At 37.1% G+C, this 20,122-nt stretch overlaps 1 protein-coding gene across 5 annotated transcripts in view; it reads right to left on the bottom strand.

The window, feature by feature from the left end:
• Window positions 1-20,122, bottom strand: part of BTBD8 (BTB domain containing 8) — an 88,686-nt gene that overhangs the window by 59,638 nt on the left and 8,926 nt on the right. For 3 of the 5 annotated variants that reach the window (XM_063106426.1, XM_063106427.1, XM_063106429.1), the window contains exons 3-4: window positions 12,528-12,715; window positions 5,470-5,587 (exon numbers count right to left, since the gene is read on the bottom strand). In XM_063106426.1, the coding sequence (XP_062962496.1) occupies window positions 5,470-5,587; window positions 12,528-12,715 (306 nt within the window). Of the gene's footprint in view, window positions 1-3,911; window positions 4,023-5,469; window positions 5,588-12,527; window positions 12,716-20,122 lie in introns of those variants that run through there. The other 2 variants (XM_063106425.1, XM_063106428.1) reach the window with 2 other exon arrangements.

Below are 20,122 nucleotides of genomic sequence, written 5' to 3'. Positions count from 1 at the left end.
TATTTTCCAACATGCCAAAAACTATTTTCTCCTTTTGATTAAATCTAATTTTAACTGACAATGCTGCTTCTGGCTCTATCAAGATGTCCTAATTTCCCCTTGCCATTGCTTTAGTACACTGTTATTCAATACTTCCTAATGTTAGCTGAACTAGATTCACTACTCCAGGCAGAATAATGGCCTAGATTACTCAAAGAAGCTCTAGAGAAGAATTTTTTTTTTACTAGTACTAACTTTTTAAGTATTCTTGCTCCAAGAAGAATATATATATATATGTGTGTATATATATATATACACACATATATATATATACATCTATCAAAATATATATATATATATATATTGCTTTAGTTTCACATAAGTGAATAAGGGTTAAACATAGAGTAGTGACTCCAAACTTTTTGTAGCTGTCACTATAACCCCTTCCACTTCTTAGCAAATATCTTAGAGAACATAACTTTATAAAAGGAAAATTAACTTTCTCTTGGGAATTTTGTGACATCCAATGACTATAGCTTTCATAGAACTAGGCTTTCTTAAGTTATATTGTAAAGTGCAGTGGATGCCCTATTATCCAACACAATTAGAACTGATATTTGTTTGGTTAATCAAAGAAAAAGGACAGAATTTTAAAAATGATTTTTCTATATCATAATAATTTAATTCTAACTTAAAAACAAATATGCATTCATTCTTTCACCTTAAGGCCAATCTTTTTTTTAAATGTGGTTTTGCTGATTGGAGCCTCATCTTTCTTGCAAAAACTACACACATATACACTATGATTTCTAGTACAATTTCTATAAGTTGAAGAAAGAAATTAAAAACTTTCTGAAGCAATGAGTACAGAATCATTCTAGATTTTTATAATTTCCCCTCAAGCTTTTATATTATTTCATCTATACTAAATTCAATGGCAATTTTGGAAGTGCCTCTCCCTTATTAAATCTTTCCAAAGCATTCACCTTAGTTTTCACATACTTTGTGCATCATTAGCTTATATAATATTAAATTGTATTATCAAAATAATAAGTTCAAACGGCATAAGCAAGTTTGGGAACAAACCCAAGTGATGCGACTGATAGGAACAGAAATATGTTTGAAAAATACTAGAAAATGGTCTCCTAGCTTTGACAGTTCACCCTAACATGTCAGCATGTTTTTCAGAGAGCATCTGGAGAGCAGGTTGAATTGAGTTCACTAAGGGAGCTTCTACTTTAGGTGGATTGTTTCCTTTCAGTCACCCAGTGCCTTTTGCTTTTAGTTCCCCATTGCAACCCCCTGCAATGTCTTGTGGTGCCAAGAAATTTCACCTCTTTTCCCTCTATTATACCCATATCTAACTTATTATTATTTTAAAACTCTCAAGTGGACAGCGTTGACTATTTATCAATAATAAAGTAATTAATATTAAGATGCTAATAATTCACTTCTTGCATGGTTATTTGGAATTTTTCTTTAATTATTTCATTTAAACTTCATATAAATCCTATTAATGCAGGGAATAGCAAACTTTTTCTGTTAAGGGCCAGATAATAAATATTTTGGGCTTTGTGCGTCCTTACTGAATATTCTTCGTTTTTTGTTGTCTCATATAAAAACAAGCCACTTACCACATTCAGGCCATAGTCTGCTGACCCTTTCTATAAGACAAAGTAGAACAGGCAACACTGTGTCTATCTTACAGATATCTAACACATACTTATAGCAACTAACATTTACTTTTAAAAGCTTACAATGTGCCAGGTAGTGCTTTATGTGCATTATCTGATTCAATCCTCACAGCCATCCTGTGCTGTAATTAGAAATTGAGACTTGGAGAGGTTAAATAATTTTCCAACAAATAATAAGTGGTAGAATCAGAATGTAAACCATAAAGACTAATTTTTGGATTACTAAACCACACCACTTCTGAAAAAACTTTCAGCTAATGTACCCAAAGACATATAGAGAATTAGTGCCATCGCTGAGACTAGAACACTGAACTTCTTACTCAGTGCCAATTCACTAAATATCCAGAGAAAGCTGCATTTTGAGAATGTGACAATATCTTAACCCAATGAATGAATATCAAATGGTATAATATCAGACACTGAAAAGAAAGGCATATTTTGGAAGGAATACCAGATCTTGAGTGTCACAAAGCTGAAGTTAGAAATCACTACCCTACTTTTTTAATAAGGCAGTGTAAGAGAATCTTAATTATGGAACAGAGAAGTACAACAAATAAATTATCTTAAAAATGTAACAGATTCAATTTCTCTCATAAACCATTAACAAATCACACTATAAAATGGGAGGTCAGCAATGAGCAGGTGAGGTAGGTGCTTAGGGTAGACTGAAGGTGACAGGAGAAAAGACAAGCAGATAGAAATGCACGATATCCAAATGGCATTCATTTGGTAATTGAGAGCAATTCGGGCACGAAGGTAATGTTATAGAGGTCCATAACAAGAGGTAATATTTAGCAGTATATTGGGATACGATATCTAGAAGAGTAGTAACATAACTAACAAATGGGATCCATGAAAGCTAATGGGCCCTCCTTTTATTATAATCTCCCTTCTTCTAAATAAAAAGAGCGCTCTTCATTTCTCTTTTGAGCAGAAGTGTTGGAGATAAACAAGGACAAAGATAGGGAAGGGGTGGAGAAGTTATTCTTTAGAGAAGGAAAGGCCTGTGTAGAGGGGGAGGAGTGTAGTAAATGTGCTCTCCCCTGAAGACCTACTGTTAAGCCATCCCTCTTTGGATGAGGAGAAAATACAAGCAATTGAAACTATGCTTCTCTGCTTGCCCCAAATAAATAATGGGCATAGAAGCTGTTGCTACTATCTGCACGAAAGCTTGTATCAAAGGCTTATCACCTAGATGATGATGATAATGTTCAGCAAACACATACAGTATTTACTATGTACCAGGTACTGTTCAAAGTGCTTTAAATGTAACAAGTAATTTAATCCTCACAATCACCCTATGAGATGGGTACTCTCATAATCCTTATCTTTGATGAGAGATGCTGAAAAACAGAATGAATGGTTAAATGACTTGCCCAAATTCACACAGTTAATGATGGTGGAACAGGAATTAAAACCCAGGTAGACCGGCACCACTGTCCACACACCTCTTAACTACTGTTATAAATGACTTCTTTGGCTTAGTTATGCCACCACAAGCAAATGATTGGCATTAGACTATCTTTCAGCATATGAAGTGCTCCAGGCATTGGGCAAAGCAAGGATCAAGGTACAGAATGGACACAGCAATTGGAGAGACAATCTTGGAAGAACTGGGTTTGAAGAAATAACTTGAAAATGAGAGAAAGATTAACTCAATAGAAGAGGAAACCACCTTGTTACCATACCAATTTGAACACGTTGAACTAGCAAACTAAACTATTTTAAATGTTGAGACCTAAACTGGATGTACTTCCAAACACAAATCCTGGTCCTTTATAAGTACTTTCATTGATCTTTCAATATATGAGTACATATAATTAAAAAATTAAAGCAGACATGTTACAAATGGATTTTTAGCCATACCACTAGAAGAAATGTTGACAATGATAATCCAGAATAAAAAGTAATTTAGAAAGTTCTGACATTGGGCCTTAGGTGGATATGTGAGCTTTACATGTATATTTTCTGAACCACTGACATAATATTACTTGAACTGCATAAAAAATTAGTATGTACTGAAACAAAGGGATATTCCAGTTTGGACTAGAAAGGTAACCCTGTGACTTAGAATTTGGTATTGTAATTCATATAAGGGCAACAAGTAGGAAACTTAAGTCAGATCTTGGAATATATCCTCAGGAAATTGCCTTTCTAGTTAATATGAACCTCTTTTTTAATTGCTAGATGAACAAAATAAACCAGAAATGTGAGCAAGAGCTGTCCTGGAATACAAACCTAATATTCTAGATCCAGCTCCTAAAACACAGTCCTGTTAGTCCACTGTCAGGCAGCACACAGGGAGAGGCCAAATACAGACACTGAGGACATATTGCAAATGGTCACAGGGTCCTGCCTTCCCTGTATGACAGCAATAGCTTTAGGGTTTTATAAGCAGAACTTTGGTAGGATGCCCATATGTTCTCAAGAAAAACCTGGACACAAAATAAAATTAAATTAAATTAATTTTTAAAATAAAATAATGTTGGCCAAAGAAAGAAAGAGACATACATACACACGCACCAAAATTTAGAAAATATATACCCATGATATCGAAAATATGTTGATCAATACATATTACATAATAAAGATTTGATAAGAATTAGGAAAACATGCATACGTGTGTATAGATTTACAAAATACATGTTCCCAGAGAGAAAAGTTCAAATTCTGAATAGTAAGTAGTCTGGTTTCAAACTCACAACCCTACAGTTTGGCAATGTAGGAGCATACTTCAAAAAGTTCTCAGAAAGATTCATATTACCTTTTAATTCTATTTTTCCATGAACTTTTTGAAGTACCCTCGTACAGCTGTCAATTAACTGGTAAAACTAGTATGATTTCTGAGAGCACAAATACCACAATGTTTGGCTTGGTGGAATCCTGTAATCTAAACCCACTGCTAATCTTGTTAAGGCTATGCACACTTAAATCTAGAAGACTGCTTCTTGCCATTGCAAACTGTCTTATTCTTCCTCTTCAGGAGCACCAGAATAACTTCTAATTAACATTCTATTTGAAACACAAAGAGAAGGAGAAAGAAAATGTCTGGACTCCTCAGTTTTATAGTTCTGATTCTAGTTCATAGTGAGGCCCAGCTGTACTTTTTTCCCTTGAGTTCCAACAGATCATCTATTTCTTATTAAAAGCATTTCTTCTTTTAAGCAGATTTCAAAACAGCCCAGCTAAAATAGGCAGCAGGCTTTAATTTGAAATTGAAAAGCCTGAAATGTCTAAGCAACCCAATTGTAAAGCAGAACAATGGTTTTTTAAAAGTACATTGAAATATTAGACTTTCTAATCAATGCTATTCATGAACATTATCTATTTTTAATTGCAGAATTTGAGCCAAAAATGCATTCAGAGAAAATACACATTATTCATGTGGAAATAATAATTCTCAATATTATAATGCCTATAAAATTAAAAACTGCATTTAACTACATTTTCATTGACAGTGGCTTTCAAATCTATTTTAGGCAACAGAACATTTTCTTCTAATGAAATCTTAGGTTCATGCCCAATGCACAGAGTAGATGAGAAGAGATCTGCTCTGGCAGAAACAAGTGCATGCACATGTCTGTGTGGCTCCTTGTGTATGTGTGTGTGAGAATGTGGGCAGAAAACCCTGCCTGATAAACAGCCTCTTCCCCATGAGAGACCCCCTGAGGAATCACCTTGGAACCCCTGTGGCCTACGTGAATCAGAGCTTGAAAACCACTGTGTCAAAAAAGACAGCCATCCTTCTACACTCTGCTGTCACAATCAAGACACCAAATCAATCACGTCTGTTTACCTGTGAGCTTTAAATCTTTTTCCATCAACATATACATCAATATCTGGGCAACATTGTTTCACATAAAGCTTCAATAAATCTTCTCCTAATTCAGATGCGGGTTCCAAGTCATAATTATCTTTAACAGAGAAAAACAAGACTGAAAAATAGTTTTTTTTAATATTATAAACATCCAAAAATTTGTTTTCTAATATTAGCAAGGTTTTCGCACATAATTATCTTGATCAGCTGGAATATTTAAGTGGTAAATTCAAAATAAAACAAAAATTTAAAATTATCTACACTTTCTGCTTTGAAATATATATTTCCACTTGTGCCGTTATAGATACATATTTAAATATAAGTAATATTACAAAATTACATACCAAAAATGAAGTCACTTCATGAACATCCAAATTAGAAAGTCAGAAATTTTTCCAATTTTGATATTCTTTTCCACTACTTAATTCCTTCCTGTTGAAGAAATCCAATTGTAAAGCAGAACAATGGTTTTTTAAAAGTCCATTGAAATATTAGACTTCCTAATCAATGCTATTCACGAGCATTATCTAAATTCCTGTTGAAGGAATTAAGTAGTGGAAAAGAAAATCAAAATAGGCTAGAATGATGTGTGAACTGATGGATATTCAATTGTAATCAATGGGCATTATCAGAACACTTATGAGTTTAGTACTGCACACAGTATGGGGAGGTATAGAAAATAAGTATTTTTAAAAACTATCTCTCCTTCAAAAGATCCACCATTTAGGTAGTAGGAAGCTGAAATATAAAAAAGTGTATATACAAAAAAGAAAAATACTACACCTATATCATAGCTCATAGAAAATGAAATACATCACTATATATCTTAGTATATATAAAAGAAAAATAAGTGAGTTCATTTTACTATTCTCTCTATATTGAATGTTTGAAATTCTGCAGAATAGAAATTAAAATAACAAAATGAAAAAAAAAAAGAAAAGAAAAATACTACTATGTGTTAATTTAAATTTGACCTGACACTATCTCAGTACTTTGAATTCCTATGTAAGAAACTACAACCTAACTTAGTATGCAAACAAACTAAAACATAAATTAAGAGTATATTTTTTTGGTAACACATAGCCAGATTGCGGCCAGTCACAAGCAGCCAAGCTTCAGTCAATCACAGACAGCCAACTTATCAGACCATATCTAAATAAGGCAAACACCTAACTGTAACCACTCAAGCTATTTCTATATTTGATTTCTGATCTGTCTATTAATACTCACTACCCACTTGAAGAGCAAACCTCTCTGAATCTCTTCTGGTTCTGAATGTTGCTTGATTCATAAATGAATTTTTGCTTAAATAAACTCAGTTGAAATTTATTTTGTTTAAAGTTTTTCTTTTAGCCACTGTATGTCACAGTTTTGCCAGCCCAGAAACTTTATTTAGTCAATACATCTGGTGAGGATCAGTACTGGTAACAGATTGCCACTAACTACATTTACAAACCTAGAGCATAAACTGGAATGTCAGTATTAGCTCTACCATCAAAAGAGATGCAGAATCCAACCACTACTCAATGTCTCCATTGCTATACCCTAGTCAAGGCTACTGCCATCTCTCACTAGGATTTCTGCAATAACCTTCTAACAGATCTCCAAGGCTTCACCTACACCATCTATTTTCATTAAAGCATCTAGATGCATCTTTTAAAAATGCAATTCAGATCATGGCCCATCCCAGTTCAAAACCTTCCTATGGCTCTCTCCATTTCTTTTCTTGTTTGTTTTTTTGTTTTGTTCTTGGGTTTTTTTTCTGGCCAGTACAGGGATCAAACCTCAGACCTTGGTTCTCTCCACTTCTTTCAGAGTAAAAGCCAAAGAATGGCTTACCAGGCCCCACAACATCTTATCTGGCCCCCACAACGAGGCCCCATTACCCCGCTGATCTCAGTTCCTACTATTTTGCTTCTTTGCACACTGAACTCTTTCTCATTCCTCCAATATGGCAGGTACATTCCCATCTTAGGATCACTGCACTGACATTTCTTCTACCTTGAACACTCTTCTTCAGGATATCCACATGCTTAACTCCCTCACCTCTTTCAATTCTTTGCTTAAATGTCACTTCTTCAATGACGTTGAACCTGACCACCCTCCCATCACTACTGTTCTCAATCCTTTCTTTGTCCTATTATTTTTTTCTTTCTGTAATATGCCAGCCTTCTAACTTCTTTCCTATGTTTATTATCTATCCTCCACTCCCACCCTACCTTCTCTAATTGGAATGTAAGGCCTAAAGGGCTAGAAACCTATTTTAATCATTGAGATATCCCTCAGACCTAGAAAAGTGCCTGACACATAGTAGATCCTCAATAAGTATTTGAATAAATTAAGGTATCAAATATTATATGATAAAAATTTTGAAGGAAAAATATAAAACTCCAACCAGAATTGGGCAGCAGGAGAGGGGAGATCCTACCACTTCTAAGTATTCCTATAGAAGACTTAAAGCAGGGCTAGCCAGTTAGCTCAGTTGCTTAGAACGTGGTGTTATAACACCAAGATCAAGGGTTTGGATCCCTGTACTGGGCAGCCAACAACAACAACAAAAAAGACAAAGCACAAAAATTAATGGGAGAGATGAAGAACGAAGAATGTTCCCTTGACACAAAGAGAAAACCTAGAAACTTTTAAAAAGAATACCAAGTTAATTTGATAGCTGATTACTTACTGTATAAAGTATCTCGAATCTCATTTATGTGTTCAGATAGCTTACTGAACTTAAATATATCACAGTATGGTATAATAAAGACATATCTTTGTCCTCAGCTCATGGCACAGAGCTCCTAAAACCTCTGGAATTTCCTGAGTGACAGAAATATCTTTTACTACTCATAACAAGCCCCTTTTGACCACACCTGAGTTAGACAGCGTCACGATGGGGGAGGGTCACCAGAAAGACCAAACTCCCCAACCTCTGGGAAAGGAAGAAACTGAAGATTGAGTTATAAAAACTCTTGAGCAAGATTTAGGGATATTTCAGATTAGTGACCACACTGATGTGTCGTGAGGGTAGTGTACCCAGAGAGGGCATGGAAGCTCTGTGAACCCCCCACTCCAATACCTTGTCCTATGCATCTCTTCTATACGGCTGTTCCTGAGTTGTATCCTTTATAAAATACAATAAACGTAAGTAGAGTGTTTTCTTGAGCTCTGTGAATCATTCTAGTGAATTACTGAAACTGTGGGGGAAGGATATGTCATGGGACCCCCAGAATTTGTAGTTAGCTAGGCAGAAGTGTGAGCAACATCCCATTTGCAGCTGACATCTGAAGTGGGGGCAGTTTTATAGGACTAAGCCCTTTAACCTGTGGGTTCTGTGCTAACTCTGGATAGTTACTATCAGGATTTAATTATATTGTTGAACACCCAGCTGGTGCAAGAGAATTTTTGGTGTGTGAAAAAACAACATACATTTGGTGTCAGGAAAAAGGACAACATAATCACAGAAACCCAAAACTCAATGTGCCTCAACCTAAAGTCATCATCTGCACTACCCTAAACTTGTTCTCCTTATATTCCAAAAGCCTGCAAAATAGTACCATCCAGACTCCTTAAAATGGCTTATGAATAAGGTGACACATGTTTTGTTTTGCCTGGGACAGTCCCAGTTAATGCCTGTTGCCCCAGAAGAATTATTCATGGCAAGCCTTACATTCTCTCAAAAGTGTCCTAGTTTGGACAAAATATATGGTCATCCTTCCTATAAGGCTCTTTATGATCTGTCTTCTGATTAATCTCCAAGCTGATCTCTTCTCTGTGACCAATCCTGACCCCCTACTCCACCCTATTTCCATAATAAACCATTTCCAGTTTTCCAAATAGGCTATATGCCTGGCTCTCCCTGCTTCCAGGTATATAGTCATGTCATTTTCTTTACTTGGAATACTCCTCCCTTAAACTGTTTTTGCCTAGTTAACTCCTGTTTTTTCTTTGGGATTCAACTCTGAAATCACTTCCTTCATGTAGCTTTCTCTAGAAGCCTAAGTCCAGGTTACATGTGTCCTATTTGTGTCCTCATAACACCTTGTGCATGAACCCACCTAACTGCATCTTCTACTAGACTGCAGAACAAGAACACTATTTTGTTCACTCTTATATCTTTAAAACCTAGTACTAAGTAGATACTCAAGCAAAACATGTGATGAATAATTAGAATGGCATTTCAGAAACAAATAGCAAGTATGGCATGGAGGTGGCAAAAGACAGTTCTTTGGGGAGAAAGAAACATCAAGTCATTCAGTAGCAGAATAATTCAAGGTGTATGAGGGGGTTGTGGAGAGAGGAGGTGGCAGAGTTCTAGGTGGTAGCCAATTCATGAAATTCCCTGACATGAGGGGAAGAAATTTTAAATTTTAAATTAAGGCTATGGGAGACCACTAAATAATTTTAACAAGGGGAGTGCCGTGATCAGACTTGTGATTAACAAACATTGTTCTATATATCATAAATGGAGGGTGGCACAGTTAGGGGCCTAGATTTCCTGGACTGCAAATTCTCAAGGAAAATGTCAAAGTCCTGAAATAAAGAAGTAGCAGGAGGATAAAGAAGAGAAGTATTTAAGAATATTTAGGAGAAAAATCAACAGACAAGGTCATGAACTGAATGAAGGGTAAGAAAGTAACTGAATTAGAAAGATGGTGACATAATTCACAAGGATAGAAATTTAAGAAAAGAGCAGGTTGGGAAATTAGGTCAATTAGGGATTTCCTATGGAGTGATGGAGAAAGCAATCGAAGGGCAGTGGGTAGAGAAGTAAATGAACTCTTTTCACTTATATTCGCAACTTGTTTGGCCACTTTAAAAGGTTGCTGTGGGGCCATAACAGAGAGAACTGGAGGCAGGAAAAATGGACACCAAATACCAACTCTGTCAACTGCCCTATCTGTGTGGCCTTGTGAAAGTCCCTTATGTTCTCTAGGTCTTACGGTCCTTATTTATAAAATCAATCTGTAACTACTTACTTCTCTACTTAGGGTTATATGACACTAAAGTATATGAATGGATCTACCTCAAAGTCTGGAATGTTCATTCCTTCATAATTAGATATAGTAAATGTAACACAAAAGGAATCTAACCAAGCTTAAATCAGTTTGATGGTTGTTACTGCACTACACACCAGTAATAAGATCCTTTAGTTAACATATTTTCACATATCGTCAATTCTGCTATAACACTTGTTTTAAGAACATCAGTTTGATCCAATACAGCTGATATATTAGGATACAATTTGAGTATTACATGAATTTTGCATTCGCTTATGTACAATTTCTTACATAAGAAACACTAGGTCAATGCAGAAAACTGGACTCAGCTGAACTGAGCCGTATAAGAACACACACACACACACACACACACACACACACACACACACACACACACACACACACACACACACACACACACACACACCCCTCCCCCCCATACACGGATACTAAATATCTATCAGCTACCTCAGTTCACTGCACGTTGAGCCACACCCATCTATACCTGGTGTTACAAATTTCTACCTGATTTCAGATAACCAACTGTTGGGAGACAATTTTCTATGAATATTTTGCGTTCCTGCGTGATCTGGCCTTTCTGAGCAGAACACTGGAAAACTTGATCAAACGATGATTAAACAGCAAATATACCTTAGAAGTTAGAGATAATGTATTGCTCCAGAAAGATTTAAAGACTTAGCTTCACTGTAAGCCATTTCCTTACACTCTAGGGTAGTAAAACTACTGTCTCTTCACACCCCCGGAGAAGATTGATTTGCCTTCCAAAGTAAAGGTCTCTTTCTCTTTGGAGAGGAGGCTGGGCAGAGATCTGCCAAGGGCCTATAAAAGCTCAGAATTTCCTAATTTTGGTGTCCTCCCCTGTGGTGCAATCTCACTGCATGAACAGGGTAACATAATGCCCTCAATGCTTTGCCTCATGGAGTTTGGAGGCTGAGAACTCACACACTAAGATGCTCTGTGTGTAATTAATGGTCTGTTCTCTGATCCAAAGACCCCAGGTTTCCTGTCAGAATATATCCTTTTATCTTTATATATATATATATACTTAATATCTTTTTTTCCATCAATTCACAATAACTCAAAAGTTGCACCCTTCTGACACCACTTCCACAAGCAAATTTCAGGTATTTTCATGGTAAAATGTCATATGTATAGTATTATTTATGTATTTCTTAACCATTTAATGTGTGTAAAACTAGGCTACCATTTTTATTAGGTTCCTATCTTTTTTTAATAAAGTTTTTGTGTAACAGCAATTTTTGTGTTGTATAGTGTTTTTTAAGGAATGCTTATATTGTGTTACAGCAGAACTTACTCTATAGTCTGCTAAAGCTTCTCTATTGGAATAGATTAGAGTAAGGACAACAATATGTGCAGACTTAAGCAGTTAAAAGGAGAATTGTGAATAATGTGTGAACTTATTCATAATAACCCTATCTCCAATTACTTGAGAAAACTGGGAGCGAGCTGACCATACTTGTATTTTCATTTCTCCGTGCTTATTTTAAAAAATCAGTAGAGCAGACTGCTACAGATTGAGATTTAATCCCCACTGTGACAGTAGTAAGAGGGTGGGAAATCCTATTATGGTAACTGAAAGGTGGGGCCTTGAAGAAGTGATTAGATTGTGAGGACCATATCCTAGTGAATGAATCAATCCATTGATGGTTTAATGGGGGTCATGGGTGTGGTTCTGATTGCTTTAAAAGGAGTGCATGAGAATCTCTCTCTCTTGCCAAGCAACTCTTGCCATGTGACATGGTGAATTGCTGTAGAGTCGCCACCAAGAACAAGGCCCTCACCAGATGTGTTCCCTGGACTCTGGACTTCCCAGCCTCTGAAACTGTAAGCAATAAATATTGTTTCCTTACAAATTACCCAATTTCAGGTATTCTTTTATAAGCAATAGAAACAGATTAATACACACAGAAATTTGAAGTACACTTTTTTTCTAACTGTATTGGAATACAATTACTTTCATGGCTATAAAATTTTATAAAAATTCACAAAAAAATACCTCACCATTAGAAATTAAATTGTCACCTTTATCACTGATATCCTCTGGAATTTCATGTTTCTGAAGAGAACTATCTGATGATTTTTCATATATTTGAAAACTGGAGTCAAGTTTCTTTTGTGGTTTCCCACTCTTTTTCCTAAGAATTTCCTCTTCATAATTTTTTATGTGTCTGTTTGATGAATATACAATCCTAAAAGAAAAAATATGAAATAATAATTAAAATAATGTTGATGATTCTTAAAAAAAAGAAAAAAAAAAGAAAAGAAAAGAAAGCTAGTTTCCCTAATATGCTGCTTTCATAAATAACATATAATTTAAAAACACTTTTAACCTGGACTAACTGCATGAAAGGTTAATCTAAAACAGGGGAAAGTTTGAAAAGAAATCTATAAAATGTTTTAGTGTTAAAAAGTAATATATAATGCCCCCAAATTACATAAGCTAAATGAAATGGACAATTTGAAGAAAGATGCAAACTACCAAACATGACTTAAGAAGAAACAAAAACTTCTCACCAGGACAAGGTGACTTCACCGGTCACTACGCTGAATTCTACCAAACATTTAAAGAAGAATTAACAACAATTCCTAACAAAATTTTCCAAAAAAACAGAATAGGGGGGAACACCTCCCAATTCATTTAGTGAGGACAGTATTACTTACACAAAAGCAGACAAAGACATCAAAAGAAAAGAAAAACATAAACCAATATACCTTATTAATATAAATGAAAAAATTCTCAATAAAACTACAGCAAACTAAATCCAGCAACATGTAAAAGGGATTATACGCCATGACCAACTGAGATTTATCTCAGGAATTCAGGAGTGGTTAAACACAAGAAAAACAATGTTGTATAATGTATCAATAGAATAAATGACAAAAGCAACATGACCTTCTTAACCAATGCAGAAAAATCATTAGACAAAATCCAACACTCTATCACAATAAAACACTCAACAAAGTAGGAATAGAGAGAATGCCCTCAACTTGATAATGGACATCTATGAAAAACCCACACCTAACATACTTAATGGTAAGATTGAAAGTTTCTTCCTAGAATCAGCAAGGATGTGTTCTCACCACTTCAACATTTTACTGGAGATTCTAACCAGGGGCAAGTCGGCAAGAAAAAGAGATAAAAGGCACCTGGACTGAAAAGGCATAAGTAAAGTTATCTCTGTTTACAGATGACAAACTTGTATATAGAAAATCCTTGGAAATCCACAAAAAAACTATTAAACAACTTTGGCAAGTTTGCAGGATACAAGATCAGTATTCAAAAATCAATGGTATTTCTATATGCTAGCAATGAACAATCCAAAATGAAATTAGAAAATAATTCCACTTACAATATCCAAAAAAAAAAAATTAGCAACATATTTAACAAAAGCAGTCTAAGACATCAAAAGTTACAAAACAATGTTGAAAGCAATTAAATAAATGGAAATGCATTCTGTTTTCACGGATTGGAAGACTATTGCTGAGATGGCAATACTCTGAATAGATCTACCTATTAAATGTACTCCCTATCAAAATTCCATCTGCTTTTTTTTTTTTTTTTGCAGAAATTGACAAGCCAGTCCTCAAATTCAAATGCGAGGAACTAAGAATAGCCAAAAAAGTCTTGACAAAGAACAAAGTTGGAAGTTTCACACTTCCCAATTTTTTTTTTTTAATTGAATCATAATTGATTATACATATTTTGGGGGTTCTGCATTGACATATGTTGATCAAATCAATATTATTAGCATATATATTATTACAAATAGTACTTATTCTTTATGCCCCTTATCCAATCTCTCCCCATCCCCCTCTCCCTCCCACGTGATAACGCTAGATTTCTTCTCTCTTTCTGAAAGAGTAATGGTTATTCTGTTGATTTGTTGCCTTGATGATCTGTCCAGTGCCAAGAGAGGTGTGTTCAGGTCCCCCACTATTACCATAGAGCACATGCTTCTACCACTCTGGAACGGGCTTTGTAGAGAGAGACATCCTCTTCTTTTCTTTAGTCTCCAATGGTGACTCTCCTTGTGTCAATGCACTTGAATGGCTGGCAGGTCATCTGAACGGTGGTTGTGGCGTCTAGCTGCTTTTGCAGCAGCCGTGCCTATTGTGGTGGCAGTGGTGGGCCACCCACATGGAAGTGGTGTTTTAGGCATGCTCCTTGCCTGGTTGCAGGAGGAGGGGTCCATCCCCAGCTTCATACCTCAGGACCCCAGGCAGGCCCCATGGCAGCAGCAGCATGCCTGGTTATGGGAGGAGGGGTCGGTCCCTGGCTCCATCTGTTTTTACATTCTAAGATGTTGCAGAGCAGTTGCGTGGGAGGGACAGAAGGATGGGGAAAGGAAATAGTGTGGGAGAAGAAAGAAGGAGGCGGGGCATGGTTGAGGCCTATGACACCCCCCTCATTCCTGCAGGGGAGACCATGGGGCTTCTGGTGGTGGCTTGGTCATTGCTGGGCTGAATGCAGATGTCAGGGGTGTGTGGCTGAAGCCCTTGGCCCCACACCACCCCGGCTTGGGAGACCAGGGGCTTCTAGTGGTGGTTCAGTGGTTGTTGCTGGGCTGGTTGCAGATGTTGGGGGGTGGGGGGTGGGGTGGCCAAAGTCCTTAGCCCCTTACTGCCCCAGTGCAGGAGCCCAGGGTGTTTCCTGAGGCAGCTCACTGGTCATCACTGGGCTGGGAGCAGGTATTGAGGGGGTGTAGCCAAGGCCCTTGGCCTTCCAATGTCCTGGTTCAGGAGCCCAGGGCGCTTCCTACAGTTTGGTGGTCATCACTGGGTTAGTTGTGGGTGTTGGGGGGTATGGCTGAGGCACCATCCCTCCTCCCTCCCTGGCTTGGGGGTCAGGGGGCTTCCAGTCCTTCTAGGTTTTATAGGTGTTCTTTGGTGAACTCAGACCTTTACTAGTTAATATCAAACTTTGTCTCTGATCTGTGGGTATTTTTTCTTTCAGTTCTACGTTGGATTGGATTATTTGCTGTGCCCACTACTTAAACTCTGCACTGGAACTAATTTGTTGTCCTTTGCTTACTTTTAAAATGGGGGAACTTCCTGTGGGAACAAGCCCTTCAGCCCTGTGGTTGAGCTAAATTGCTGCTTTGCTGCTGATTCTCTAGGGAAGGCTTTTTGTGCAGTTCAGGTTTTAATGGTTGACTTTGTAGGTACTTCTGGATCTCATGAGATCCAGTACACCTGGGTTGTGTAGAAGCTCTGGTCTGGGCCTGAGTCCTTTCAGCAAACAGCAGCCTTGCAGTTCTATATTCCTGACCAGTCCACACAGAATGGTCCTACGCTGAGTGGAGGGCAGATCAACTGTCCATGCTGTGCCCCAGTGTTCCCCTCATGGCCCATCTACCCCACCACCCATACTCCAAACACTTCCCATGGGACAGGCCATGGGCTAGTCCTTTGTGATGACTCACTGGCCTGTGACTGGCTCCTTTTTTCAGTTGTTGTGGCTCTTCACTCCTTTGTGGATCCACGGGAACCGTGTTAGTGGTTTTGCTGGCCTGAGGGCCATCAAGGCCCTCTTTTCCCCTGCCGCCTCCAAGCAACTTCATCTGAAGGGCAAAGCTGCGGCTTTTGCCAGCTCTTGTTCTGTGTGCTCACCAGCTCCTGACTTGAACCAGCCGGGATTTGAAATGATTCCATTTACATGAAATGCCCAGAATAGGCAAATCCATAAAGACAGAAAGTAGATTGTGGGTTGCCAGGGGCTGGGAGAAGGGGGGAGTAGGGTCTGACTACTAATCGGTATTGGATTTCTTTTTAGGATGATGAAAGTATTCTGAAATTAGTGGGGATGGATGTACAACATTGTGAATATACTAAAACTACTGAATTATATACTTTAAAAGGGTGAATTTTATGGTATGTGAATTATGTATCAATTAAAAAAGATTGGAGGGGAGGAAAGTAATTGGAGACAGTGAGATAGATCATTTTTAAGGGGCTTTGATGTGAAAAGGGGTAGAGCATTAGAGAATTATCTAGTAGATTATTAGCTGGAGGGAAAGTGGGGTCAGAAGAGGGTTTTGCTGTCTGTCTTTTAGGTGGGGGAAAAATACCACGCTTCTGCGGTTGGTGGGGGGTGTCTCCAAAAAATTCATGGAAAGATTCTCATTCTCCTTCAATTCCATTTTTCCATGAACTTTTTGAAGTATCTTCATGTACTAAGGAGGAAATCCAAGAGAGAATTTTTCTGTGGCAAAGTGAAAATTGCTAGAGCAACGTCCCTGAGAAGGTGAAAAGAAACAGGATGAGATGTGGTGGACACGTGGAGAAATTGATTTTAGAAGCACTGACAGTTCATCAACAGTAACAGGAGGGAAGATAAAGCCTACGGGTACAGATGCAAGTTAAATAAGTAGATGTGGATGATATTTGTGAAAGTTCTAATTGCTTTGAGTTTCTCACTGAAACAGAAAACAAGTCTATCAAAAGTGAGAATGAAGGTGGGGGAGGAACAGCTGAAGGGTCAGGAAAGAGGAGGTAAAATAATCCCCTAGGAAAGTGGGAAATCAAATGGGACTAGGGAAATAAAATTGACTGCATATGGTATGACTGGTTAGTACGGTTGTGTGTTTTTTCCAGCCACACTCAGATGTGTGGATGCAGGAGTGGAGTAGCAAAAGAGCTGGACATAAGATTTGGGGTTTTAACATGCAAGTAAAATAGGTCTAAAGGGGATAAGAGAGCTGAGGCTTTATGCAAAGGGAATGACAGAATGATAGTGAAATGAATTTAAGCTGAGTATGGAGGTAAATAAGGACATAAGATGATAAGAGACAATAAAAATGTGGTAAGATTAATTGCAGGTCCTGCTGGGGTTGATGAATTATCAGAGTTGGAGTCCTAAAAGGAGTAAGCTAGAAAGACAGGAGGTAGCAGTAACAGAGTGAGATGCTTGGAATCAAGATTATGGAGGGTTATAGTTATTGGTAATGATGTGTTTTCAGATTTGACATGGCAGTAAGTAGCTGAGGTAGGGTAGAGAACAAGATTACTGGAAGATGAGAATAGAAGTAACTAAGAGACCAGGTTATTGGAAACTGTATGTGGCAATTGCAATTACCAAGAATCATGTTACCAGAGAAACTGACAATAGTCACCAGTTAAAATATCTGAGATACTGGCCAGCCACAAAACAAATAAATAAATAAAATATTTGAGAGATGAGGAGAACTGACCTGGGGGTGTGTAAGATGACTGTCCTGTGGTACAGAATGGTGAGATGAGATTCAAAGATAGGTGGTTTAGAGAAAGGGAGGAAGAACAGTCTGAAAGCAGCAATGACATTCACAAGTGCTCTAAAATGTGCCTGGGATTTTGGTTTTATCCAAGTATAGTGAGGCCAACAGATCATGAGCCGACTGCCATTGAAAAGATAATTTGTTACTTACAATTCCCAAGAGGAGGGGGCACCCTACGCCATGCAGGGCCATTCCAAAAGCAACAGGGTTAGCCAGGAGGCAAAGGAAACAAAGGGAAAGCATGGACAAAAGCCTTTATTGTGGTTTTCATGGGAAGAAATGAGCAAAGCAAGGTGAGCAACTAAGCAGGATTAGGACTAGGTAGTTCCAATAATGTTGGCAGGCTCTGGGCTTTCAGGGTGATCCGTAGAAGTCTGGTACCTAGCCCTGAGATGATTAGGGTAGAGAAATATTGCCTCTGGGAATGTAAGAAACAAATAGAGTGGGTGTATGAACTCAGAATTAGTTGGTTTGCACATCAAATGAGTGTTCACAGGCAAGTCATTTACTGTCTGCAGAAATTCACTAAACCTGGGAGGGGCAGTCTCTCCCCAGTCAGTGAGACCCCCGATATCAGAGCATCCAGGAATACAGAAGAAAGTATAATTAATACAATAAGGAAGGCCCTATACCATCCACTTCCAGCCCTAGTAGTAGTATAAGGGATATGGGGGAGAAAATAGCCACCACCTGAGAAAGCTTAAAAAGGAAACAGATCTCTTTGTTCTGTGCTGTTTTATGTGTTCACCTGATGGACATTTTATCCTAGCATCTCCTAGTTATTGATGGTAAACTGAAAATTCAAAGGCCTTCTCTCTTTTCTTTCCCAACATGCTCTCACAACAATAAAGGTGAGTCTTCTCGAGAAATAAAAGATTTTTATGATCCTGAGTTGAATTTTAATCATGAGGTCATAAAGCACTGCTTTCCACTGACAATCATTAGAGCCACATCTGAAGTCAATGCGTATAAACAACTTTTCAGAGGCTATATTTCATATTCTAACTCAAGTGCACACCAAAAGGCTCTACAATAAGAAAGAACATTAAAAAAATATTTCAAAAGCTTTTCCAGTTATTTAAAGAGAAAAGATATGAACTGAATAGGCTTAAACGGAATTTCAAATACCAAAAATTCAAAAATCTATTTTATCAGAATTTTTAATAAATAAATTTTAATTTCAATATTTTCCATTATAATTCTCTCCTCGTGCTTTATTTTAATATAGACAAATTTCAATGCAATCTGCTAAAAAACAAGAGAGGGGCGTACATCAAAAGCATTTTCTATGTGCAAGACACTACATGAGATACCACTGGGGATGTGCACATCAATGAGACAATCTAATCTCAAGGAGCTTACATAACCACAGGCATACATGACTAACCTAATACAAAATAAAATGTGATTAAGTGCTTAAAATAGAGCACTGCGAAGTGCTATGAAGCACAAAGCCAGCTACCCCAACTTCCTTGTTCTAAATGAAAAAACTGAGACTGAAAGAAATCATAAAGCAAGATAATGCACAACCAGGAGAAGGCAGATCTTTGTCTTGTTGCCAAGTCCAGCGCTTTCTCTATTCTCCCGTACTGTTTCTAATTCCATCTTTTTTTTTTAATCACTTTTAATGATTAAAACAAATAATGAATAATATTGATATAATTTCTCCCTTACTCTAATGTATGAAAATTTGGATCTTCTTTTAAACATGCACTCAACAGCTGAATAAATGTATAATTTCATAGCACCTACTATTATGAATAACACTTATTAAGATTTATTCAGTGCTTACTATATGCCAGGCCACTGTGCTAAGTGCTTAATAACCATCTCTTTTAACCCTCACAACACTATGAGGTAGATATTACTATTACTGTTACGTCCATTTTTCAGATGAGGAAACTAATGATAAGTGATTAGTCCAAGTTCACACAGTTAGAACTGGAAGATCTGACTTGACTACAATAACTCGTCTTATAACTTTACTATACTACCTATTAGGGAAAAAAAGTATACATTCTAAAATTGATATTAGGAATTCAATGATAAGACTATGATCTACACTGGAAAATGATAATAATTTTCTAAATTGCACTTAAAGTATCTGTTTAAATTACAGTATATCATGATATCCTAAAAAACAGGAAAGCCAAGGTTAAGCTATTTTCTATTTATGCATTTAGGAGCTTCACATAAGAAACTGTGAAATAATAAAGAAAAACATATCACTCAAGCAACTGTTAGAGCATAAAATGAACAATAAGCCAAATCACACAAATACATTTAAACTTTAATTACCCAAAGACAATTTTCTACACTACAGTCAATGTGATTTTGATTATA

The sequence above is a fragment of the Cynocephalus volans genome, chromosome 8 (genome assembly GCF_027409185.1).
Source record: "Cynocephalus volans isolate mCynVol1 chromosome 8, mCynVol1.pri, whole genome shotgun sequence".
Classification (NCBI taxonomy): Eukaryota; Metazoa; Chordata; class Mammalia; order Dermoptera; family Cynocephalidae; genus Cynocephalus; species Cynocephalus volans.
The sequence above is the reverse complement of the archived record's forward strand: the minus strand, read 5'-3'. Positions and strand labels throughout refer to the sequence as shown.